Below are 27,445 nucleotides of genomic sequence, written 5' to 3' on the forward strand. Positions count from 1 at the left end.
AGGGGGTGATGTGAGATCTTTTGGAGAGGTCTTAGCTTGCCCATACATTATGATGGCAGAGTGTGAAAATACATAGGTGAGGAAAGCGAAGTGTAGTAATCCTCAAGAGGCAAAATATATAATAATAGATTATAATAGTACCAATTTCAGTTCATATATAAAACTCCAGGAGCAAAGAAAGCACAAGGCAGCATATAATCCAGCATTGAAATGTAAAAGGCAATGTAAATAGATACAAATATTTATAAAACAGAAAAAAGGAGAAAAGTAGCAACATAGGTTTATTCAATATTGATAGAAAGTAAGTGGAGTATTATTTGAGGTGTGAAAATGCTGAGATATTGTTTAGTAAAGGAGCAGAGAGTCTGTCAGCACTTTGTAAAAAGAGAAACATGGAAAAACAGCCTGCATGACATTTTAAATAAAGGGCGTTGTGCAGTGCTGCTGCACAGCTGATAAATTGAATGGCATGTAAAAAATATTAAGCACGACATTTTTACTGAGCATTAGAGGGCCAAGAATGCTAGTGGGATGCTGATTAAATGGTGGTGGCTCGCGTCTGTGAGAAACTCACCCCCACGGCTCCAGAATGTAAAGAATGGACCAGCAAGGTTTAAAACCAGCTCAAGGTCCTGCAGGGAGTATTCAGAGTATCCGGGATGTTTTTTCAGGCTAACTCCCACAGTAAGTGGCTGTTTGACAGATAAGAGCTCCGCACCTTAAGGGAGATCAAAAGGTTGTCGCCATCTTGATCACCGCACAAACCACAGTACATAAAAATACTCCAGAAAATGTAAGACCAGATTCAGGAATCAGACTTGATTGGGGCTAGTAAATAATGCTCAAAGCCAGACAAAGGGCTTAAACAAAAAATCCTAAGCAATGGAAAATAGGTCAGTGGTTTCATGAGACTACACTGAGAAATGGGTAGAATAGTTTTCCCAGACACTCTCTATCTGCTATCACAGTTTCTGATTCTGTGTTATTTGGTACTTGAAGTGATCATTTTTTTATATGTGTTTTTGTAGCGTTATCGTGTAATTATAATATAACCTGACATAATGTAATGACATGCAAGTTACGTGGATAAGTAGAAGTAAAAAAACAACGTCTTGCTTTTTATTAAAATGTGTGTCTTGTTTTGTTAGGTGATTCCTCACGGAGATGCCAAAATTTATATGACCTACAAATACATGATTCATGAAGATTTGATGAATGTTGATAGCAACAATGTTGTAGAAGAAGATTTGATGGTGTATGAATGGGCTTTGAAAAAATGGTCTCCATGTTCAAAACCCTGTGGAGGAGGTAACACAGTAATACTTTTATAAAGTAAAAATTCAATGTTTTTGATGATAGATCAGTATGATCCACCCTTATTTGTGCACTCAATTTAAAAAGTTATAAAATGTGTTTCATTTGTGAATGTAAAAAATAAATTAATATTACATTTTGGATGTAATGGATTTTGAATGGGTAGTCGGCTGTAGTTCATTGATATTTACCACTACACGTGCACACTATTGCAGGACTTTAGCAGTAATTTCACATTAATTACAGACAGTTATTAAAATATTTTTTATGTGCCTCCTAAAGTGGTAAAGTGATTGTTTGGTCAATTGGTGTGATAATTGGGTGTTTTATTCAATATCCGGGTAAGCTTAAAGGATCAAGACAAGGATTCTGGCTTCTTTTAGAAACCCAGTGACTTCTTACACCTTAATGAAATAAGAGTGCGCTAGACCGGAACACTGATGTAGAAAGAGAGAGACATTTGTTGAGTCTTTTAACAGGTTGAGTGTTGTGTGTAGGCACCATTTTCTATCCATCCTGCCTCTGTTGTACAAGCAGCTGCTTTGGCAAGTGCCTTTCCGGTGCATTCAGACCCACTGTCAATTTGTCTTCAGCTGTTCCCTCGTTGCTCAAAGTCTGACATTTTGCCACTTAAAGCTCATATAAATATAGAGTAAGAGAGATATGCAGTATTTTGTTTATGTTTTCTATGAGTACATTCTCACAAACACATGACAGCATGTGTGTGCAGTTTTAAATTGCCATGTTGCACTGCGAAACTTAAACTTCTTACCAAGCCTAAACTTTCCTTTTTAATACATATAAGCACGCCTAAGGTAGGCCCTGGACAGCCCAAGGGCATGTTTCAGTGTGTTTTAAAAGTAGGACATGTATGTTTAAGTTTTTCATGTCCTAGAAGTAACAAGCTCTTAAATTCGTTTTTCACTACTGCAAGGCCTAACTCTTCCATAGGATAACATTGTAATTAGATTGTAACATTTTAGAAGTATAATTTCAAATTGGGAAGATATAAGACTCCCCAAGTTTGGTCTTTCTGGTATCACAATTTAAAATCACAACTTTTGATGAATTCAGATTTTAAATTGCAATTCTGAAAATTCCACTTTTAGGAAGGTTTGGAACAAGGGCAGCTGGGTAGGGCCCATTTAGCTAGGAAGAAACGAGCAGAATGATTGACTGCGGCACGCAAGGAAAGAATAATCCTGGAATGTCAGTGGTCCTGGTACACGTCTTCGAGTTGTGCTTGAAACTGAAATGAGAAAATTGCAACATTGCATCTTGATTAGCCCGCTTACATAATCGGAGTTGAAAAGCCTGCCTAATACACTGGTTCCAAGTCCCACTGCTCAGCTACGAGCTAAGGAAAATATCAGCACCACCACGACTGTCCAGATTTATCAGACACGCTCAAAATTAGTCAAAAATAGGCATAACAACTGGCAGAGAATTTGTTTCTAATCAAGACCTCAACATCACAAAGTTTTGCCATTCACAAGATCTACAGAGTGTATCTAGTCCTAAGGCCCTGAGGAGAACCCCACATCTGAGATAGGGCTCAAAACGCGTCGGTATTAATTTCTACTGGAATAGAATATGAATTGATAATTTCTTAACTGTTGAGAGCAAGTTTTAAGTAAAAGGCCTTGCCCCAGCAGGCCAAAAATGTATACCCAGTAGGCAACAAGCCCTTACAGTAGGGATGAATAGCTGTAAGGAATAATCACCCATATGGCTGTTGCTTTGAATATTGACTTGATTCAACTTGAATGCAATCTTTTTTATGTTGTTTTTCGTAAATATTGTTTGTGTAAACTGTATGTTCTGTGCATTTTGTATATATGTGTAAAGAATTGGTGAAGGCGGTGTGTCTTATTGAATGACATGCTCTAATAATGAAATGAACTTGCAAACAAAAGTTCAAAAATAAGTAAATAAATACATAAGACTTCAAATCAACAATAGTTTTTAGTCTGTTGAAACAAATACAACACCTTAAATGGGACGGCTTGGTACTTTTTTGTTACTTAACTTTGAGGAAGGAGGCATTTTCTTACTTGAGCCATTTGGTGCTTGCTGCATGTCTCTGATTGCATGCCTGGGTTGGGTGACAGCTGGGCTTAATGAATTCCCTCTAGACAGGCACACACAAGGGAAGCTTAGGTGTGACATGATGGTCCATCTGTGTCCTGTTAGGCCATGCTGGGTAGGATGGGAGGGAGGAGCAGGACACTTATACCTGCTGTGTCCTGTCCACATACAAAGGGCTGCCTAACTCCGTGTAGTGAGTCTGGAGCCAGGGCAGGAAGAGAGGACTTCTGTGCACTTCAAAGACCCTTATTTGAAGTCTCACCCACTTCAAAGGCGCTACTGTGTATAAGTGCTGGACCTCTGAAACCTGTGAAGAACTCTGCCAGGGGGATGGACTGCTATGCTGTGGCAAGGGGTGCCACTCTGCTGGACTGCTGCTCTGGAAGAACTGCTTTTTATGCTGTGTTGCCCTGCTGGCAACTACTCTCCGCCCTGCTGAGGGAGGGCTGGACCCATCTCACTTGAACCCAGAGTGACTACAAGGGAATTCTGACGTATTCCATTATTCCCTGTTCTAAGTCTCAGGGACATCAACAACTTTTCATCAACCTGCAACAGTACCTGGACTTTGCTTGCTGCACGTCTTGCCCCAAGTGGTGCCAATCCAGTCCTGGACCCTTGAAAGTGAGTATAAAGTGCTGTAACTCCTAAAATCCACACAGCGATGATGTTGCGCCGATTAGAACCGTACCATCTCCCTCAATGCAGATGTATTGCTGCACGGACCGCAGACCTCGCATCGCCGACTGCACAGCAAATCCTCTCCAGTTTCCAACACATCTCCGACTTTGCGCTGTTTGGCACTAACACATCAACTTCGATTCAGCAGTTCAACACTGATGGATCACCTTTGATCCAGCAGTAGATCGCTTCGTTTCTTCTCGCATCTCAACTCCGTCAATGACGCTTCAATTCTTTTAATTGTCCCAAGGGTTGTCCCTGTATCTGACTCACTCTCCATCGGGTCGGCCTGAACTTTTGTATTTACCCCGGTTTAGCATGACCGGCTATCCCGCTGTTGGCACTTTAAGCATTTATTCTTTAAACATTCATAACTACGGTTATACTTATTGGATTTTTTTTATTTTGGTAATGTTTTGTTGATAAAAATATAAGTTATTTTTTTTAACTGGTGTGGAGTTTTTTGGTGGTGTTTTCACTGTGTTACTGTTTGAAGTGTTGCACAAATACTTTACACATTGCCTCTTAAGTTAAACCTGCCTGCTCTGTACCAAGGTACCAGAGGGTGAGCACAGGTTAATTTATGGTGTGTATCTGGTTTACCAGGTCTAGGATTGTGGTTCCTGCTTGGACTCGGTGCCTACCTCTGCCACCAGAGACCTATTTTCTAACAACAACATTCTAAACTGCCTCTAGTGCAAACCAAACCAGATGCGGATAAGGTAAAACTGTGGTATGTGCAACAAAAGATATAATTACATTTCAATTAAACAGGATAATAATTAAATCAATCATAACATACATTACTTAATAGATTTTATAACACATCTCCCTTCCAAGGAAAAAGATAAAGAGCAAATGACTCGGTAGTCTTTATGCCACTTGGGTACTCATATGGGTCCTTTGGTGGTGGCTCTACCAACTACTCTCAACTCCTCTATAGGTGTAGGTAAAGCAATCTCCAAATGGTTCTGGTGGTCGTCCTGGGATTTAACAAATATGCCCATGCTCCAAAGCTGACCATTGTCTACTTTAACCACATGATTCCTAATCTCTACAGTCTAAAAAGGTTTAGAAAACGTACTCAATTTACTGTGTTCACTGGGAGTACCCAGTCCCCCACCTTCCATAGCTGACTTTTAGTACTATATTTGGTATCATACCTTTCCTTGGAATTGTTTTGGTGTCATCGACTCTTTTTTGCACACGTCTCAGAATCCACTACAACACGTTTGCCACTGCCTAAGCTTAACCATCTAGACCATAATTTATTGCAAGCTACTTTTCCCTTCAGATCTGTACAGGATGACATTTCCAATCAGATTAGGTGCAGTATACACCAAGAGTAACTTTGTATGACTGTTCTGCTGGTTGACTATTGTTACTAGCTGACAGGATCCCTTCCTTTGACATGCGATTTGCTCTCTGAACCAGGCAGTTAGATTTTTGACAACATAAGGTAGCTCTTTCATATTTTATTGACAATTTAACCATGAAGGCCTTCATTTCATAAGATGTAGTTTGAAACCAATTGTCTGTGACTAAGACAGAAAGAATTCCTTCTATGCAGAAGCTGTATCTTAAGAAATCAATTAATGCCTTAGTAGTGGTTGTGTTCATCTTTTGACTAACCAAGTCATGTTATAATCAATCAAAACAAATATAAATGTGTTAGTGACACCTGAATAATTCATGGAGCCTATCATATTTAAGTCCCATTTTCCCATGGTTTATCTGGAATAGCAACTGGGCACAGTGGAAAACTTCTTGTAATTTTGCGTTTATCACTCCAAGCACAACTAACACTATCCATCCCTATTTTTAGAAAGGCTGCGTCCATGATGACCTTTGTGGGCTAACTCAATACTTTTGTTTCTTAAACCCAAACCCATGCCTGGTGCCTCTGTTGAGATGGAATACTTGGGACGTGTAGACATTCTCCCGCACTTGACCCTGCAGATCTGTGTATAGCAGTTTTACCCAGCCCAAAAATGTTGGGTCAAAGCCCAGGCATTTTAGCACTTCAAACAGATGCAGCTCTCTATAGAATTGAATGCCATCGACGCATCTAGGGAGAGAACCACTGCATCCTCCTCAATATAGTGTCATCATGCTAGGACATTATGTAGATGATGAATATTGAGTGTGCGTGTTCCGTCCGGGCATGAAGCCCGATTGGTCAGGGTTTACCAAAGATGGAATCACTGACACCAAACGCAGGGCCAGCAGTTTAGCCAGGACTTTTGCCTCCACATTTATCAAGGAAATTGGCCAGGATGAGCCACAGTCATCAGCGGGTTTCCCTGGCTTACGGATAACCACTATCGATGCCAGCCTTTGGTCCTCTGGCAAGACCCCCTTTTCATAGCTTTCATTATACATAGCCCACAGTTGATGCACTGCGTGGGAGGCAACCAGTTTCAGAAATTCTATGGGCATCCCATTTGGACCTGTCATGTGCTTATCTAGGTTCCTGATCGATACTGTGACCTTATGCCCCTATTCGGCTATAAATCCATTTATTCCCTATATTGGCATAACCGTTCAAGTGCGATTTTCTGTAAAGTCATCTCTGGCCTCACACGAGCAGAGCCACAGAGCCACATTCCAGCATGACTCTCTGCTACTTCCTTTGCGACCAATTAGTGCAATGACAGAGCAGCAGTCACTATCTGATATTCCTAGATAACACTCCGAGTTCTTCAACAAGATAAAAACTTAGCAAACCTGGAAATCCCCGCTTGCTATGTTTTGATTAGTAATGGAACTCTAATGAGCAACTGATAGCTGCCACTTCCTAGTGACATCTTTAATTGACGTCTTATGTCCAGCAAACTTGCGTCAAACCCGGCACCTGTCAGGTATAAATATTACCAACGTTGCCTTAAGCAATACGAAGCTGTGAGCTGTGAGAGCGAAGCTAACTGCTGTTGAGCGTTGCCTGTCGCTGCAGCCTGCTATCCTGTGGTGGTGAAGCTACTGATTACCATTATCGCCGCTACAGCGCGACCTATGGTGCAGTACGCTTGAGGAGCCGTGCAGCCGTCCTCTGCGAAGACATCCAGCCCAGCTGCCCGCGGACGCTGTCACCCCTCCTTCCTCCAGACGCGCTGAGAGAAGCCGCTGCCTTTCTCGTGCAGAGAAATCCAGTCCCGGCGCTTCCGGTTTACCCTCGCAGGTGACTGGGATATCGAGAGAGACCCCTGAAGGAGATACCAATCCTCCATCATTCTATTCAGAGGTATGGTGTTGACTAAACCCTTAGACGAGAATTCTTGAAACAAACCTTGGCAAAACCAACTTAACTTAAGCTACTTACTTACTCCCCCTTCTCACGTGTTAGGCTTAGGTCAGGCACACTGGGGTAGGCTTAGTTAGAAGCACCAGTTGAGTATGTTAGCCTAATGTATATATGACTGTATATATGTTTTATTACTTTTAAACCATTGTATGGCTAAGAAACCATATCAATGCTTTTACAGTTCTATTTCGCTATTCTTATCTTACTGTACGTACTTTTCATAATAACAGTTATTGCAATTGTGGCAATACATTTCTCTTGTATGAGAAGAAAGACTGTTCAATAAATATTAACCCTTTATTGATAAACGCCCGTCTCTCTATTCTCTACATACTGTGAAAGTAAACTGCACTAGACTGACTGAGTGAAATCTGTGTCTATTGTTTCACACGACCCTAGAGATCGACTCTTGATCTGAGGAGCAAAGTTGTCATGTTGCACGGTTGTTGGAAAGCTGAATCCCTTCTTGTCTGTGCCAAGGAAGCTGATCACTTCCTATGCAGAGAAGAAAGTTTCCAGTGACCTCTGAGCTAGTTGGTAACACAACCCAATTAAGTTTAGCATAGTCAGTGGAGGCCTGGAATATAAGCAGTTCCACGTCGATACTACTGTTTATGTTATTCCAATGCGCAGGGCCTAGTGGGAAACTAGGAACTACACTACATGGCGCCCAACGTTTGGTAAGGCGATAAACTAACGTAAGACTTGTAGAGTAACTCAGTCGTGCATATTTCACACCCCTTTCTCCCGTAAATACTCCAATAGACGTCTGGAGTGGGTGAAAGGTTAAAATCCGCCCGACCTTAGTAGGAAGAGATTCCTATGTAAAGCTCTGGTTTATTCAACGTTGAAGGATACAGTGTTCCAAAATATTGTGCATCTAATCTTTGTCTCCTTGGAGACCTACTCTGCAAAAACTGCATTTATACAATGTCAGTAGAAAACAACGGCACCACTGGGGCCGCAGTAGATGCGACTCAGCAAGGTCCCGAATACACAGACCCGGGTGCTATTATCATCCCGGTCCAGTTAAGAAGATCAATAACTTTAAAACTTATAGAACACGGACTGCCACCTCAAGGTGGTACAGTAATTTTCGTGATAGAGGCTCACGAGTATCGGCAGACAGAGGTATTCTATTCATGGATAAACTTTCCAGCGGTAAACGCTATAACACAAGAGTTTCACTATTACAAAATAGAGGAACCTCCGGAAGAGTACGCTCCTTTCGAGGAGGTTGAAATTCCACTTAAATTTCAAGAGCACCTGCTCTGGTTTAATGGCGCCCTAAAACACAATGATCACATAACCAGGCTCGGTCCACTAGGTAGACCAGGAGCCACGTGGCCGGTTCTAGCCAGCTACACACCACATCCTGACATTATAAGAATGTCTAGAGAAGAGCTGTTAGCACAGCTAAACACATTAATAAAAATACATAGGCAATTAGTCCAATATGTAATACGGACTGCTACAGTCCAGCCAGCTGTTAATACACCACAGCTGACCCCTCATCAGGGGAACACAAATAAAATTACACCACAGAACATACAGTCATGTCTTGGTAAAACACCCGTAAAACGGGAACAAATTCCTTTCTGGTTAGCCCAGAAAATCACTCAAATAGAGGCAGTATTTCCTGATACTACCCCTATTGAGAAACACAGAATCTTGACCATCTGCCTTCCCATGGGAATCGCACCACACGTGGAGGACTGTGACACTTGGGGTACAGTCTTTGCTTCCATTTACACAAAAACACACGGTGTTCCGTCTATGGCGGTAATACCAGACGTGCTAAAACAGATTCAAAATGAATTCGGTCCAGAACCAGCTTTAAATCTAGGTATGAAATTACTGAAAGACTTCAAGCAGGTCACGGCTATATTATTAGCCAATGTAAAGGGAGAAGCAGCATCTGTGGCGATTCGCCAGAAGTTGAGGGAAACAGATATAAAAGATCCTGTTGAGCTTGCAAAAATCATAGAAAAATGCTATGAAGAATTAGGTAGAGACAGCTTGGGTGGGAAACCAGTTAAGCCCCAACTGCTCGAAAATCCTGAAAAATTATTTATTAAAAATAATTCAAATACTCCTAAAAAGAGCTGGGATGGAAATAAACAATCCAGTCCCAAGGAAAAAGTTTTCCAGTCCAGAGGAAGGTCTCCTCGACGGAGGGAGAGAACTCCGACTCGAGAACGCCAGTCTCCCCAACGGGAGCCCTCTGAGAAAAGATATAACCTTAGAAATAGGGATAATATAAAAAAACCTGATAGATATCAAAGTATTGATACACGTCCCTCTCGATCTCTTCCACAGAATTCGGAAAGAAGAGGACGGTCAGACCCAGGAGAGCACACCAAGTCCAAAGACAAGGAACCTGCTCAAAATAAGAAATCTCAATTTCAGAAAAAGAAGGTAGCCAGTATTAGAGTAATCAACCATGCCGAGAATACTGAGGACACAGTTGAAAAACGGGGAGTGGGCATTGACAATGTTGGACAGTGCAGCAGAGATCAGTATAGCGCGCAAGATCTTGATGAGTCATCTGGAGACAGTGGACACGAATGAATACATTCAGGTTGAAACTGCCGACGCCAGACTTAGCGAGCCCCATAAAATATACGAAATAACATTACGTATAGAGGGTGATAAGACTAGGAAAATTAAGGGTCTATTTTGGGATAAGCTCTCAAAAGGCTATGATATTCTGTTAGCTGAAAAAGATTGGCCCCCGGAGTTTGTCAGGGAGTGCCCTCGTGGCGAAGAAGTGATTATGCCTGCCTTCTCGAATCACATACCGATTCACAAAAAATACACATATGCAAGGAAATGGGCTGTAGCCCAGGCACCTGCATTGTATAAAAATCATGTAGGATGGGATGAGGATTCTACACCTCACAAAATCCAACTAAAAAGTGAACCAACTGCCCAACGGCAGTATCCCATAAAGCAAGAAGCTAAAAAACAGGTCAGGGAGATCTTAGATCAACTTGAGTACCAGGGGGTGATTGAAACATGCACCTCTCAAATGAACAATCCTTTGTTTCCTGTCTCCAAGCCAGACAATTCATATCGTCTAGTTTTGGACTACAGACACCTTAATACATGTTGCAAAACTTTTGCAGTACAAAACTCGCATAGTGCAGCCCTAATGAATAACATAGTTAGGAAAAAATACAAAACGACATTAGACATTTCTAATGGTTTCTTTTGTCAAAACATTGCACCAGAAAGCAGATACTTGACCGCTTTCTCCGCATTTGGGTCACAGAAAAAATTCTGTCGACTCCCACAGGGGTTCAAGAACAGCCCAGGACTATTCTCAGCTAGGGTAACAGAGTTACTACAAATCTATGATGATGAAGCATTGTCTTACGTAGATGATATTTATCTCACAGACGACGACTTGGATACTCACTTAAAAAGAGTGAACACCATTATACTTGGGTTCGCAGCAGAGGGTTACAAATTCAACTTTAAAAAGTCCCGAATTGCCCATCTGACAGTACTATTTTTAGGGTACGAATTATCAAGTGAAGGGAAAAGCCTAGCGGACAACTTCTTAGAGAAGTGCGCTGTACTCCAAGCTCCAAAAACGCTGAAGAATTTACAATCAATACTAGGTTTTCTGAATTTCGGAAGAACTTACATTCTAAATTACGCAGAAAGGGTTAAACCTCTCTACGAACTAATTAAACCTGATTTAAAACAAATCAATTGGACTCAAAAACACACAGAAATTTTGAGATCACTGCAAACAGACATGTTAGCAAAAACAAAATTAGATACACGTGACAACACACGTGATCTTGTAATCCGAGTCATCCCAGGAAGATGCGGATTCACATACCTAACCTCTAATGAGGGAGAAAAAGTACCAATAGCTTACAAATCACATTTGTACACAAGGGCTGAAATAAAATTCAGTTCAACGGAGAAAATTCTAACTGCGGTTCAGACTGCTGTAGCGAAAGAAAGGCCCCTAGCACAAGGTAAACGAATATTAATCGTAACTCCTATACCGGCTTTAGAAGCGGTAACTAAAGCTAGCATTCCTAATGCTAAAGCTTTGCATCCTAGATGGATTCAGTGGGTTAATTCTCTTGCTGCAACAGACGTAGTTTACGAATTTGATCCTAACTTAAAAACACAGGAATTTTTACAATATGAATACGAATGTCCTCTGCCAATTGAAATCCTGCCTCTCGAAGAATACGGAAGTATTATATATACTGACGGATCAGCACAACCCGCAGTTGGGGGTAAGCAAGCTTACAGTGCTGCGTGCGCGATTGTTAAAGGTCGCTGGCACAAAGGAAAATTTAGACCATTGGTCACTAAAACACAATCTCTAGGAGATTGCTCGGCTCAGCGAGCTGAATTAGTAGCATTTAAGATGGCGCTAGAAAATACTGATCGCGAATTCCCCACACTAATAGTGTGCGATTCTTTTTATTGCGTACAATCTTATAATGAATACTTGCAGAATTGGGTGGAAAATGGTTTCAAAGATGCAAAAGGTGGCACAATAAAGCATAAAATGCTTTGGGAACAGGTAGTTCTTTTACAAAAAGAACTACAAAAGACTCACGTGATACATACACTGAGTCATCAACGTGATGGCGTTCACGTTGCAGGGAATTCATTGGCTGATGAAGCCGCGAAGGCAGCTGTACAAACGGCTTCCGTAGCCGCGATAACTCGGTCACAAACAAAAATAGACAGCGATATTCTACAAGCTGTCAGTGCGTCAGTAAAGAATGATAAGAAAACACTCCCAAAAGGCTTTCCTGAAAAGTACTTGTACTTAACGGATACAAATAATGTTCCTTTTGCTCGAATCCCTGGAGTGGGGGATAGAGTAATTCCAAACAAGGAACACAGACTAGGACTAATAAAAGCGGCACACGAAGGGCTTGCTTCTGCACACGCTGGCATTTCCGCAACAGTATCACTATTAAAACATAGATATTGGTGGCCTCGCTTGAGAATACAAACTAAAAAGTATGTATTGGAATGCGACATATGCCAAAGGATAAAAGTTTCAACAGTGAAACGACCAGCGCAGACACCCCTTCTCATCTCGGATAAACCATTTGCATGCGTTTACCTGGACCACTGTGGTCCCCTACAAAGGGACGGTAACTATAGATATATCATGGTAGCAGTGGATTCCTGTACGAGGTTCATATGGATATGGCTCCAGCACTCGGCTGACGCTAGAACGGTTATAAAAGATTTGCGAGTCTTTATCGGCACATACGCAATTACCACGTTCCATTCTGACCAGGGTCCTGCTTTCAGCTCTCGAGCCTATAAGGAGGCCATGGCCAGCATGGGAATTGGGTTGCGGTATTCTTGTCCGTCGCATCCCGAAGGGAATAGTGTGGTAGAAAGAAAAAACCGTGACATAAAGCAATCTATAACAGCGAAGGTATTAGGTTCAGGCGCTGGGTGGGTCAAACATTTAATAAGTGTCCAGACTAGTCTTAACAACATGCCAAGAAATTCTCTAAAAGGTTTCAGCCCATACGAACTATTGTTCGGAATTAGAATGAACGTTCAGGACCTCGATAGTCAGATGTCAGTGGTACAAGAAGAAACAAAGCAGTTTGAAGTAAAAGACCGTTTGGCTGTTTTACAGGAACTGAATGAAACAAGAAAATCATTAAGCAACATAAAGTTAAAGCAACAGCCAAATACCACTGACGAGGCACCACCCGCAACAGCCCCAGCAAGGCCTGTCTGGATTCCAAAGATTGGGGATCTAGTCAGAGAAAAGATCGCGGTTAAGAAGGAATTTGGGCCTTCTTACAGAAAAGCAGTACCTGTCTTAGCAGTCACCGGAACAAGATCAGTTGTGCTACCGCCCCTTGCTGGTAAAAAGGAGAACAGAGTCGTGTCCATCGACCTGGTAAAACCACAAGCATGTGGCCTATAATCAACAGTAGGCCCAGTGGACTCCCAAGAAACAACAGAATACCCAAACTTGCAACAATCCAAGAGGTTCAAACTGAAAGACTCATCACATTCGATCAGCCTGCAGTGCACAATGAAGGACTATGCAATAATGCCATGGAACTCGTGCCTCTTGAAACACAGATTGAAACAGTTCGTCAAGAAACAACACCAGTCTACAATGATGTGGCATCAGAAAGTGCTACCGAGAGACAGATTGAAAGAACAATCCCATCAATTGACAGAACTGCCTCTGGTTATTTCATCAACTTCGACAACTTCTCTGAAGATGAAAATGAGCCCGAAGTGATGCCAGAAACAAAAAAGTCTTTTAAAGAAAAAGCAACGGAACTCTTTCATCAACTGAAGGAAATCTACCTAATTTCCCCTTGGCTAGAGTTCTGGTTCGGTCTAGGTGTATTTTTCCTCCTGCTTTGGCTCATCATGGTACTGTGTTTGGGAAAATTCATTGAAGGAAAATATATTGCAATGGACACAGCAAGTCAGAACATCAACCTAGTCCTGAAACCACACAGATCATCCCACGTGAAGAAAAGAGAACTGTCAACAGTAAATGTCACAGCAATTCCAATACCTGGTGGGGTAGTATGGGAGAAAACAGACTATGAGATCTATGGTCCGGTTGAAATCCTGAAGTATCCTCATCAACTAAAGGTTTCCTTAAGTGACTTTGTGACACCAAGTACATTCTCTGATGATTGGGACTTTAACAGTATTAATGACATGATGTCTGATTTAGTAATGTCAGCTAGATTCACAGATCATGATTATTTACAAGGTTCATCTAGTTATGAGCAGTTATTCTGTTACACCCATTATGGGGATCATTACTTGCATAAATCTGCACAGCCTAGAACTGTTTTTATGTATAATCAATGGGAACATTGTTCTACACCACCTAAAAGCAGTTCTAAAGCATTTTTTGAGAAATTCAAATATTTTTCAGGGTTTAACACCAGTGATGCAGAAACGTTTTATTATAAACTGTTAGATAAAACAGGCATGAAAACAATGCTGACAAATTCTAAATTGATATATTCAGAAGCATTTTATGACAAAATGATGACATTTGGTTTTGATTATTGGAAAAATAATATTGAAACGAAATCAATTTGGGGTACAAAAGATTGGCAGGTGCAAGGCATAGAAGCACTGTTTAGAACCTGCATGATACCAGAACAAATGTTATTTTTAAATGACACTGTACACCAAACATCTTGTCTTGGCCTAGCTAAGAACAAAGAAATGAAAACACCGTCTATACCAAAGCCAATAGCTGAGAATACAACTGCAGATAATGAGTTAGACGTGTCACACATTTTACATTTCAACAGAACACATCCGGATTGGAAAAAGTGGTTAATCTGGCCTACAGACACAAATAGCTGTCAAGATAGATTCCTGAACAAAACACAGGGTTTAAAAATGACCAGATTAGACCCTAGATATTCCCAGAGACAACATCCAGGAATTATAACCACATACAGTGTAGGTAAACTCTGCCTAGAATGGCTAACTTCATCCACACTGGCTGAAATTAAGCAACACTTGTCTTTGTTAAAAGATGGTGCTGATTTGCGCGATTTCATTCTTGGACCACGCAAACAGCGTCAAAAGCGTTTCATAGCGACCAGTATCTATGCTGCTTACAACGAGGCTTGGAAAGTAAAGCAAATTGAAACTGCTGAAAAGATACGAGAAATTGATCGTATTAATTTGGAAAAATCACTTTCTGTGGTAGACAATGGGTTAATGACTCTGTCTTCCAGAATATATTCTTTGGACAATATTGTATCCTCTGCCTTTGATGTGATAGACAGAGATTTGCTAATGTTACAACATGGCCAGTCTCAATTACGCTCTATTATAGAACTAGGCTGGACGCTGCAAAATCTTCGTTCAGGCTATGTGCCTTGGCGTCTGATAAACACAACGTCATTATTTTCCATTTTTAACCTTACTGATAAACAGATCAGTTTGGCACAGAAAGGAGCAGACTATACAATTTTGAGCATCGAGAAACTCGAGAGATTATCATTGACAATGTCAGAGAGCCCTGTCATTGAATGGATAATACACGGAATTATCACAATTCCGATAACAACTTTCCGATTTCATAAATGCCTTGAATACATACCTGCTGGCCAGTATGAACAATTGGGTAAGGGATATGTTAAATCCGAATGGAAATTACCATACACTCATTCTTGCTATAGTGACAGCGACAAAAATGTATTTCTTAGTGGTGACAACTGTAAACACTCACTAAGCGGTATACTTTTGTGTCAGGGTATTAATTTACACGGAGCATGTGATGGCAATTCAAACAACCTTTCATGCCACCAGCTAGTCACACCTGCAACTCAGATAGAGCCCTTCTTTATGCAACTCGCAAACGGGAGTTACATTCTAAGAACGGATCACAGGTGCTGTGGCCTCGCGCCCGGACTAAGTTATCTAGTAGAAGTAACGTCCATGGTCAAATGTTGTATGCAAGCATTGTTCCCGAGCGGGCCTCCAGACACAGTGACTCCCCTCTGGCCTCGTCTGAATCTCTATTCTATACGAATTGATACATTAAGCAAAATGAAATCTGTGCTTTTACAGACAACAGTGCCTATAACGTCATCTAAAGAGACGTATGATCTTCTAGTCGCAAGGACGGCTACTGAAGTCCATGACCTTTTATCAACAAATTGCCCCGTGCATTTCGTACAACTGCTCGACCAACTCCTTAACATGTCTAGTGCTACAAGCATCCCAGGCATATTTAAGACAGTCTTTACGGGACTGCTAACACCCTTCCAGGCAATTTTGGGAATCTTTCCTAATTTTGTGCACTCCATCTTTGGTGGTATTCCACTATTTTTTGGACTCATCGCAGGGATTCTATTTTTGACCCTTCTGCTACGTTATGGCAAGCCTCGGCTCAGACATAGCTCCCATGGGAATGGAAGAAACAATCCTAGCAATGCGCTACAGGGACAGGATAACTAACGTCCTCGGATTGGCCAGGCTGAGAGATCTAAACATGACCTGGTTCCTTTCATTCAGACCGATATGGCAAGATTGCATTTTACCTGTGCTACGGTGTATGCTTTGCGGCGAGGAATGCGTGTTGGACATCTGTCTTTCACTTCCATCAGCAGTACCAATGGACGTCGATACTTTGCTAAGTCCAATAACGGCTCACGCATTGTGTTGTCCCCAGCGGCTACCAATCCTGATGACGGCATTCGTGGAGACTCCTGTACTACAGCCAAGTGGTAACAGTGGAGCGAGTGACAAAAGCAACATCATCCAGGTACAACGTTCTGTGAGCATTGCTGATCCTGCCTTCGATGACAGCAATCATTCTCACACCTGCCAAGTTACAGCGCTATCTAATTTGGTTGAACTATCACCTGATTTTGTAGACCAATTCTTTGAGAGCCTGTCTGATACGATGTTCTCACCCACAGAGAAACAATAACTTTTGAGAAGCTTTCCGACACACAGCGTTCCCATGAACTCTGTATTCGGCCTTCAGTTTTGATCAACATAAAACTGCCAGGAGCTTTGGTAAACGGATTTTTCTTTGAATTGGACAATTTTTTAAAAATATTGACCCTCTCTTTTTGGCACGAACAATTCTTTGCTTAACGTAAAAACTATTCTTAGAGAACAGAAGCTTCACACTTCTATTTCTAAAAAACACATCTAGAGACATAATAACATAACACCAGCCTCTAGCACACATATTATTACAATGCATTTTTATGTGATGATTTATCTCGCATTTCTTCTGTCAGAGGTACTTCATGTGTAATTCTTTTGCATAATCGTTCATTGACTTCATATGCAATACCTTTTGAATGATTACTATGCTTTAAAAAACGTACAGTACCTAAATTCCATGTATTACAAGTACGCCTATTTCGAATGCATTTATGTATTTTGGGGTGGGCTATGTTACACAATGTTACACATACATCTAAATTGCTTAGTTTTAGTAATTTTGATGGACATGAATTCGTGGAGTGGGTGTCATGTGCTTATCTAGGTTCCTGATCGATACTGTGACCTTATGCCCCTATTCGGCTATAAATCCATTTATTCCCTATATTGGCATAACCGTTCAAGTGCGATTTTCTGTAAAGTCATCTCTGGCCTCACACGAGCAGAGCCACAGAGCCACATTCCAGCATGACTCTCTGCTACTTCCTTTGCGACCAATTAGTGCAATGACAGAGCAGCAGTCACTATCTGATATTCCTAGATAACACTCCGAGTTCTTCAACAAGATAAAAACTTAGCAAACCTGGAAATCCCCGCTTGCTATGTTTTGATTAGTAATGGAACTCTAATGAGCAACTGATAGCTGCCACTTCCTAGTGACATCTTTAATTGACGTCTTATGTCCAGCAAACTTGCGTCAAACCCGGCACCTGTCAGGTATAAATATTACCAACGTTGCCTTAAGCAATACGAAGCTGTGAGCTGTGAGAGCGAAGCTAACTGCTGTTGAGCGTTGCCTGTCGCTGCAGCCTGCTATCCTGTGGTGGTGAAGCTACTGATTACCATTATCGCCGCTACAGCGCGACCTATGGTGCAGTACGCTTGAGGAGCCGTGCAGCCGTCCTCTGCGAAGACATCCAGCCCAGCTGCCCGCGGACGCTGTCACCCCTCCTTCCTCCAGACGCGCTGAGAGAAGCCGCTGCCTTTCTCGTGCAGAGAAATCCAGTCCCGGCGCTTCCGGTTTACCCTCGCAGGTGACTGGGATATCGAGAGAGACCCCTGAAGGAGATACCAATCCTCCATCATTCTATTCAGAGGTATGGTGTTGACTAAACCCTTAGACGAGAATTCTTGAAACAAACCTTGGCAAAACCAACTTAACTTAAGCTACTTACTTACTCCCCCTTCTCACGTGTTAGGCTTAGGTCAGGCACACTGGGGAAGGCTTAGTTAGAAGCACCAGTTGAGTATGTTAGCCTAATGTATATATGACTGTATATATGTTTTATTACTTTTAAACCATTGTATGGCTAAGAAACCATATCAATGCTTTTACAGTTCTATTTCGCTATTCTTATCTTACTGTACGTACTTTTCATAATAACAGTTATTGCAATTGTGGCAATACATTTCTCTTGTATGAGAAGAAAGACTGTTCAATAAATATTAACCCTTTATTGATAAACGCCCGTCTCTCTATTCTCTACATACTGTGAAAGTAAACTGCACTAGACTGACTGAGTGAAATCTGTGTCTATTGTTTCACACGACCCTAGAGATCGACTCTTGATCTGAGGAGCAAAGTTGTCATGTTGCACGGTTGTTGGAAAGCTGAATCCCTTCTTGTCTGTGCCAAGGAAGCTGATCACTTCCTATGCAGAGAAGAAAGTTTCCAGTGACCTCTGAGCTAGTTGGTAACACAACCCAATTAAGTTTAGCATAGTCAGTGGAGGCCTGGAATATAAGCAGTTCCACGTCGATACTACTGTTTATGTTATTCCAATGCGCAGGGCCTAGTGGGAAACTAGGAACTACACTACAGACCCATCACCTTCCCTGACTAAATAGCATTGATGGCGTTCTTAATTTCGTCATCGGTGAGCTCCTCTTCTAAGGAGTCCCTATCTTTCTCTAAGAGCGTGGCAAGCCTCATATCTACGATGAGTTGTCGGGAAGCTTCTGCCGTATAGGTGGTTGATGGGGTATATATATTTTCTAAATGGTTAGCAAATTCATTTGCGATATCCTGTGGGTCTCTGATCTGTTGTGCATCCTGAAGAGTCAGCCTGGGCACCCACCTCTCACCTTGTTCTCTCCTTTCCAGCCAGGATAGCAGCTTCCCAGCCCTATCCCCCATTTCATAAAGCTTGTGTTGGGTATGCAAAAGTTTGGCCCTCATATGTTCCTCCGCTAAGATCCTATATTCTAGCTGTTTAATCACAAGTCGATGTATAGAGGTATCTGTGGGAGACCTTATGCACTCTTCTTCCAATGTTTTGGAGTTGCAAAAGCTGTTGCTGTCGTTGTTTACTATAACCCACTTTTAACGCCAGAGCTTGCCCCTGTACTACCACTTTAAAAGCCTCTAATATGGTCTGGTTGGAGTCTACTGATCCTACATTGTCTTTGAAGTAGTTAATGGTATGTATGAGTATGTTCGTTCGTATATCCGGGATTTTTAGCAGTCATGGACTGAGGACTATGGTGGTTCGTGGGCGGTGCGTAGAGTATGTAAGTTCAACCCACACTGGGGAGTGGTCTGGAATACCTCTCAGCAGTGCGTGGGGACTGGGTAAGTAACTTATGTCTGTGGCCTGTGACAAGAAGTAGTCAATGCGGGACTTACTTTTGTGGGTGTTAGAATAATAAGTGTAGTGGATCTCATCTGGCTGTAAAGATCGCCATACGTCTGTGAGACCCAGTGGAAGGTCTACCAGTATTTTTCCCAGATCTACTTCTTTACCTATCGCTGGCGGAAGGCATGTGAGACCACATTAAGCGCTTTCCTTTCCCATTATGCTTCCAATACCGCAAACCTACCCCCCGGATCCGCCCAGGTACGTGTCGGATTAAGAGCTAGATTCTTTTTAATCAGGATACCTGTCCCTCGGGACCCCGAGGAATAGTCAGCATGGACCCCTTTTGATTTTGTCCCCCTTCCCATTCACATTCCAAGTCAGCACTGTGAGTAATGCTCCTTTCTTAGCTACCATCAGACTGGTCAGGGGTGGGCAGATGGGAGTATCGAGAATATCTCCAGGGCTCATTCCCTGCACTCCGCTGTTTCGGCACCCTTAGCATGTCTCTCATCTGGTGAGCAGCTACATATGTATAGAGAGGACCCGTGGCGCTATGGCCTAAATGGGTAGTGACAACAACTGTATTTAAGCATGGCTTGTTACTTTTTGTGACTCTCAAACACACATGAACTTGAATCCCCTTTCCCCCTTCCCGCAACTCCTGTGCCTACCCCTCCCTGCCGCCCTGCCAGTAGATTTAAAACTACCCCCACCCAAACCAAGCAGAGTGCTTATCCCCCAAATACTAATGCGTGCTGGCAGTCAGCCCTCCCTCGCCGTAGGCTAAATTAGCCTGTGTCTCATTTTGATTAGAAGTGTGAATCTGGTCCCCCACTGCAATAAATGTCCCTTCAGTTTGCAGTAGTTCACAGGCGGTCAGGTGGGGTATCAGCTCATTAACCACCACAGTCCCCTGGTGAAAGGAGGAAACAACCCAGTGTCCCCTTCACACAGTCACACTATTGGAGTCACTTATCTGTGTATGGGACTGCCCCATCTGTATATTGAAGAGTCGACTTTGTAGCAGTGGATGGCCGATCTCATCTCTTCCCGGGAAGGATCATCACTTCAGTCACCCTCTGACTGGATCCATTTGGTCAGAGGCCATCAATCAATCAATCAATCAATCAATCAGGGGTTCATAAAGTGCACTACTCACCCAGGAGGGTCTCAAGGCGCTGGGGGGGGAGGGGGGGGGGGGGGGGACAGCTCTGGATCAGTCGAAAACCAAGGTCTTGAGGTCCCTCCTGAAAGTGTGCAGGGTTGGGGAGCATCTGATGTTCACTGGGAGCTTGTTCCAGGTCTTGGCTGTGATGTGGGAGTAAGCTCTCCCGACAGTTCTGTTCTTGCAAATCCGGGGGACATCTGCCAGGGCGAGATTGGCGGAGCGGAGGTTCCTCTTGGGTACGTGGATTGATAGTCTCTCGTTGCGGTATTTGGGTCCGATGTTGTACAGGGATTTGTAGGCGTGGGTTAGGACCTTGAATGTGACCCTCTTCTCGACCAGGAGCCAATGAAGATCTCGTAGGTGTTGAGCCATGTGTTCATGGTGTGGGGTCCCGAGGACGAGTCTGGCAGGGGAAACAACCTTTACAACTCAACTTTTACAACGCACTACCATTACAACGAAACTTTTACGACGCAACATCCATTACAACGCATGCCATTTCAACGCAACCATTACAACGCATGACACTAAAACGCATACCACTACAACGCATGTCATTACAACGCAGTCATTACAACGCATACCATTACAACGCATAGCATTACAACACATAGTACCCTTACACTATCCAACACTTACCCTACTGTTGCACCCTCTGGAGTTTGAATAGTAATTTTTACCCCTACACTATTCAACACTTACCCTACTGTTGCACCCCCTGGAGTTAGAATAGTGATTTTTACCCCTACACTATCCAATACTCACATTACATGCAATGTAATGTTATGCGTTGTAATGGTATGCGTTGTAAAGGTCGTTTTTAAAAATTTGTTGTAATGGCATGCGTTGTAATGGATTGCGTTGTAATGGATGTTGCGTTGTAAAAATGCGCTGTAAAGGTGTGCGTTGTAAAAGTATGCGTTGTAACATCATACATCCGTCTGGCAGTGGCATTCTGGATGGTCTGGAGTCTGTGAAGGAGGGATCTGTTGATTCCAGCGTATAGGGCGTTGTCGTAGTCCAGTCTGCTGGTTATGAGTGCGTGAGTGACGGGCTTTCTGCAGTCGGGGGATCCATTTAAAGGTCTTATGGAGGATGCGTAGGCAGTTGAAGCTAGCGGAAGCGACGGCGTTGACCTGGCGGTTCATGGAGAGGGAAGAGTCAAGGATGATGAAGAGGTTGCGTGCTTGGTCCGTGCGAGTGGGTGTGCTTCCAAAGGCAGAGGGCCACCAGCAGTTGTCCCAGGCTGAGTTGCAGGGTCCGAGGATGAGGACTTCGGTCTTCTCTGACTTAAGCTTGAGGCAGCTGTCCTTCATCCAGGTTAGCCACGTTTGCACGGTGTATTTCACCCACCTTGTCAGGCATCGCTTTCTTCACTTTCCTCATTCCCTCCTGGAAGCAGAGTCTGATGTCGTCGGGATTCTTGGTGAGTGAGCGGATGAGCTGAGTGTCGTCTGCATTGGAAACTGTACTGATCCCATGCTGTCTGATGATGGCGGTGAGAGGTGCCATGTAGACGTTGAAGAGCGTGGGGCTGAGTGATGAGCCCTGGGGCACTCTGCAGTTGATGTCTTCTGGGTTTGGAGAGGAAGGGAGGGAGTCTGATCCTCTGGGTTCGGCCGGAGAGAAAGGATCAGATCCAGTCGAGGGCAGTTCCTTGTAGCCCAGCATCGTGAAGTCTGGCTGCGAGGGTGCGGTACAAGATTGTATCGAAGGCTGCAGAGAGGTCCAGAAGAATGAGGGCCGCGGTGTGTCCATGGTCGAGTAGCATGCGGATGTCTTCCATGGCGGCGAGGAGAGAGGTCTCAGTGTTGTGGTTACTGCGGAATCCGGACTGGGAGGGGTCTAGGATGGAGTTCTCTTCGATGAAGGTGGTCAGTTGGGCATTCACGAGTCTTTCGGTCACTTTGGCTGCGAACGGGAGGAGAGAGATAGTCCGTTAGTTCTTCAGGTCCGTTGGGTCGGCCGTGGGCTTCTTGAGGAGGGGTTTAACTTCCATCCGCTTACAGTCATCAGGGAAGATGCCGGATGTGAGGGAGGTGTTAATGGTCCATCCTAGTTCAGGTGCAATGGTGGCTGCGGCCCTGTGGAATATGTGAGATGGACAGGGGTCCGTGGGAGCTCCTGAGTGGGTCTTATGCATGGTCGCAATGATGTGTTCGACGGTCGTGGGATTCCAGGTCGACATCCTTGGCTGGTTGGCCGCAATGGGGGGGAGGGTGCTGTCCCTCGTTGGTTTACTGTCCGTGGCTTCGCTGGGTGACTTTGTGAGCTGTTGAATGACGCTGAACAGTTCCTTGACATTGGTCGAGTTGGCCTGGATCTTGTCCTTTATGAAGGTTTGTTTGGTGTCTCTTATGCATTAGTGGCATTCCTTCTGGGCGTTCCTGTGGTTGTTTTGAGTGGTTTTCTGACTTCACCACGTCTCTAGGCGTCGGCACGAGCGCCTGGCTTCCTGTAGTTCCGTGGTGAACCATGCAGCTTTTGGCGGGGTGCCGGAGGGGAGCGAGTGTGTCAGCGGACTATCCAGTGGTGGAGTCCTGTGACTGTGGAGTTGGCGTCGGTCGTTGCGATCGGGGGTCTTGGCATAGGGTGGTGTTGAGGAGTTCTTTAGTGATCTTGCTCCAGTTTCTTTGCGGGGTCGCAGGGCGGGTTTGGGTGTGGTGGTGGCGTTGAAGGTGAAATGGACGCAGTGGTGGTCCGTCCAGGGAGGCTGGGTTGTGTGGCTGAACCGGATGCTTGTTCCTTCCGTGAAGATAGGGTCCAGGGTGTGTCCAGCTCTGTGGTGGGTGTGTCGACCAGCTGCCTCAGTCCGAGGTCGGCGAGGCTGTCGAGGAGCGTGGTGGAGTGGGGGTGGTTGTGGTTGTCGAGGTGGAAATTGACATCCCCGAGGAGGATTTGTCCGTGGAGGAAATGGCGTGTGGGTGCGACGAGCTCGGCGAAGGTGGTTGCGGACTGGGTGCGAGGGCCCGGTGGTCTGTAGATGAGGGTGCCGCGTAGTGTGGTCCTAGGGCTGGCCTGAATCTGGAAGTGGGGGTGTTCTGTGTTGGAGTGGGGGTCGCTCGTGCTGGAGGTGGATAGTCAGAGGGGTGTCTTGTGTGCGATGGCGAGTCCTCCTCCTGGGCGGTGGAGGCGTTCTTTTCTCTGGATCTTGTAGCCATCTGGGATGGCAGTGGCGATGTCGGGGCCAGAGGTGGCGTTGGTCCAGGTTTCTGTGAAGAAGGCCATGTCAGGCAAGAGGGTGTCGATCAGGTCCCAGATCTCTATGGCGTGCCGGTCCAGGGAGCGCACATTGAGGAGGACGCAGGTCAGGGTGTTGGTGGTGCATGCGCGGGCGTACCTTGTAGCTGGTGAAGGATCTATGACAGGCTCTGCACGAGAATTCTCCCTGGGTGGTGTTTGGGGCGGTTGTTACCCAACTGGTGTCTTCTGGGGTTGAGTGCGTTGAGGGTGGTAGAATCGTTATGGTGGGTCATGGGAGAGCCAGGGTTCCTGGTGCTGGTCGCATCTGGGTCATGGACGGGCGCAGATGGGCTTGCCTTAGGCGTGCCTTCGGAGTGCCAGCGGTGCGCCCACTGCAGGCAACCACTGGGAAACGGGTGAAAGGAGAGGGGAGGGGCCACATAGCAGAGATGGGAAGTGTGGGACGGGGACTGCGAGTGAAGGCAGAAAATAAGGAGTCATGAGATATAGCAGGTGAAGCAGGAAAAGAACAGAATGAAAGGGCACAACATTTTAACAATGTAGACACAGGAATAACAGCGCAATTAATTAAAAGAATAACACAGAGAGCAGTACTGAGGCAGCAGCAGACTCGAACACACGAGTCCAGGGCCCAGAGGCAGCAGCGGATCGCAGGAGCTGTTGGGGAGAGTGCAGGCCTTTGACCGAGGTCATGGTCATTCCCTTCTCTGCGTGGCTTTTAAATGCGGCGCCATCCCTCCAGCCAATCCCATGCACCCTCTGGCAAGGAAAAGAACCATGTCTTGCCATCTGACTTTATTCGGAGCCTTGCTGGAAAAAGCATGGTGTATTTCACCCCCTTGTCACGCACCACTTTCTTCACTGTGAGGAAACTACGACATTGAGCTTGGACCTTCATGGTGAAGTCGAGGAAGAAGGTGATCATGCTGTTTTTGAATTTGAGCGTAGTTAAAGTCTCGCGCAATGATTGGCTGTGGGGGCGCCCCCTGGTTTAGGTCGCCCCTGGGGGACTCGGTGGGCCTGTTCAATGGAGAAGTAGTCCGAGAGTCTCTCGGTCTGCAGATGCTTCAGGATCAGATCTTCCACAAAGAGATTCACTGCCTGTCCCTCCGCACGTTCCGGGATCCCAAGAATGCGTACATTGTTTTTACGGGCCCTTCCTTTATATTTGTCAAGTTGTTTCTCCATAGCAGCCTGCTGGTCTTGCAGTTTACTCACTTGTTGTTGGAGCAGGGAAGTATCCTGTTGAAGTGCTGTGGTTGTATCTTCCAGGTCTTTCACTTTAACATCCATTTCGCGCTGGTCTGCATGGATAAGGGAAACTTCAATGTTAACCATATCGATGCAGGCTTCGAGGGTTATTGCTTCCATTATGTCGTGAAGCGTTAGGTCCGGTTGTGGTTGAAAGTGTGTCGGCTTATCTGGGGCTTCCTGCTGAGTGTTTTCCTGCCCCTCCACTGCTTTAGTCCAGGCAAATTTGGCCAGCTTATGTTTGGCCTCTTTCCGCTTGCCATCCCCAGGCCGCCAATTACCACTGTGGTTGACTCCTTCAGGACTGGTCACAGTACTCTCCGCTGCCTGCCTAGGGGTTTTCAGACTCCCTGGCAGCCTGTCGGGTTTCCTAGGAACCAGCCCCCAGCTGCTTCTCCTGGCACCTTGTGTAACCGTATGGTTCTCCGGGCAGGCGGTGTTATCTTGTGATGTCCTGCCTCACGCCTACTGTTCACAGTGCTATTGTAGCATGGATCAAGGTCCAGGGTGCCTTTCAAGATGGGGGAGTTGTCACTTCACACTCCGCTCCTTGCTATGAGCCTGGAAGAGCCCCTCATGTGTATCAAAGTGCGCTGTGGTAAACTGGTGCCTTTCTGCAGATGGTGAACACGTCTGCCCATATTTCCTTCTTCAGCGTCCTCCACCACAGTTCGCCGCCTGAGGATTATTCCAACTCCCAGTGAGGCATAAATCAGGAGCCGGGCACTAAATTCTGTTGGTAGGCGTGTAGGGCAATCACTCCTGGAGCTGCAATGCACTAAGACCCACCGGCCTCTAGAACCGGTTTACTCGTCGCTGCTCAATCAACTGCCCTCCAGTGCCTTGAATCCGTAATACAGATCTTCCGGATTGGAACGTCTCCCTAAGCCTCCTGTCGCCGGCCTCTGCGATGTTGGCTCCTCTGTGGTTAGGATCTTTGCCGGTTGTGCTCCAAGTGCCCCCGCTGCCCCCTGCTCATGCACCCACCCAGGGCGCTGGATTCGTTGTCCTCCCAGGTCCCTGATGCTGGGGCCTCGATTTTTCACAGCACGGCTTACGTCATGGCCCCCTGCCACTCCATGCCCTCTCAACAGCGTTGGCAATTCCGATCTCGACTCGCACTGAGTGCCGCTGACAGTCACTACTTTACTGTAAGCGGGAGAGCCCAGGAAGCTCCACAGGGACCTCCGCTCCTTCTCATCTAGGACACTGCAATTTTCTTTGTACCTGCCGCCACAGCTCCGCAATTCAGTTCAAGTCTCATTTAAGGGGCGGATTCCGGCAGCACCTGTCGTCAACCGGAGTCATGGACCAAGGATCCACAAATTCTTGAAAAGGTACGGCTAAACGAACAGGATATTAGCAGGATAGACGGCGAGGGCTTTGGAGCCTCGCTAATGCACGGCCATTCCTGTCGGCTGCTGGCCACAACCCCGTAGGTTTAGATTTTTGATAAGTTTTTTCTGCATACATAAATTAGTAGTGCATCTCACTTCTGAATCTGTCTATATCATAATCATGCAAGTAAGATAAACCCCTTAACCCCACAATATAGGTAGACACTGTTGTTCCTTTCTTGACAGCTACTGAAAGATTTGTGTTTATCTAACACAACATTCATTTCGTCACCAAAATGCAATTCGAGTTTCAAATTTGATGTTTGATATATATCTATTTATCCACCCTCAGTTTCCTCAAGTAGCTCGTAAGGTTCAGGAAATGTTTCATACACATTGCTGATGGCACTGAATCTTTCACCACCAATTTCTATTAAATATGATTCAAATAATTGTACCAATTTTTTCCAAGCCAAGTAGGATCTCCTATTTCATTAATGAAAGGTGGTAGGTGGCTAATGCTTGCTGCTGCCATTATGGAAATGGATAGACAATACACAAAGGAGTAGTAATTGTAGTATTAGTTGATAATCAAACCTACTCAGAGGTGATATCACACTTAGAGACATATATTGTTCAAGGATCTATACATTTGTGCCCTTAGTTTAGTTCGCAATTCATTAGAACATTCAAAGTATATATGTATGTATGTATATATATATAAACCTGAGACCCCGGTCATGTGATCAAGGCTCAGGCGAGCCGAAACTTTATGGCGGCAGCAATAAAGTACTTTATCATCCGAACACTGTGGTCCGTGCCT

At 44.5% G+C, this 27,445-nt stretch overlaps 1 protein-coding gene across 1 annotated transcript in view; it reads left to right on the forward strand.

Moving 5' to 3' along the window:
- ADAMTS2 (ADAM metallopeptidase with thrombospondin type 1 motif 2) overlaps window positions 1-27,445 on the forward strand; it is a 1,719,397-nt gene that overhangs the window by 1,532,408 nt on the left and 159,544 nt on the right. The window contains exon 17 of the mRNA XM_086931466.1: window positions 1,149-1,308. Within this exon, the coding sequence (XP_086787592.1) occupies window positions 1,149-1,308 (160 nt within the window). The remainder of the gene's footprint in view (window positions 1-1,148; window positions 1,309-27,445) is intronic.

This window comes from Lissotriton vulgaris, chromosome 7 (genome assembly GCF_964263255.1).
Source record: "Lissotriton vulgaris chromosome 7, aLisVul1.2, whole genome shotgun sequence".
Lineage (NCBI taxonomy): Eukaryota > Metazoa > Chordata > Amphibia > Caudata > Salamandridae > Lissotriton > Lissotriton vulgaris.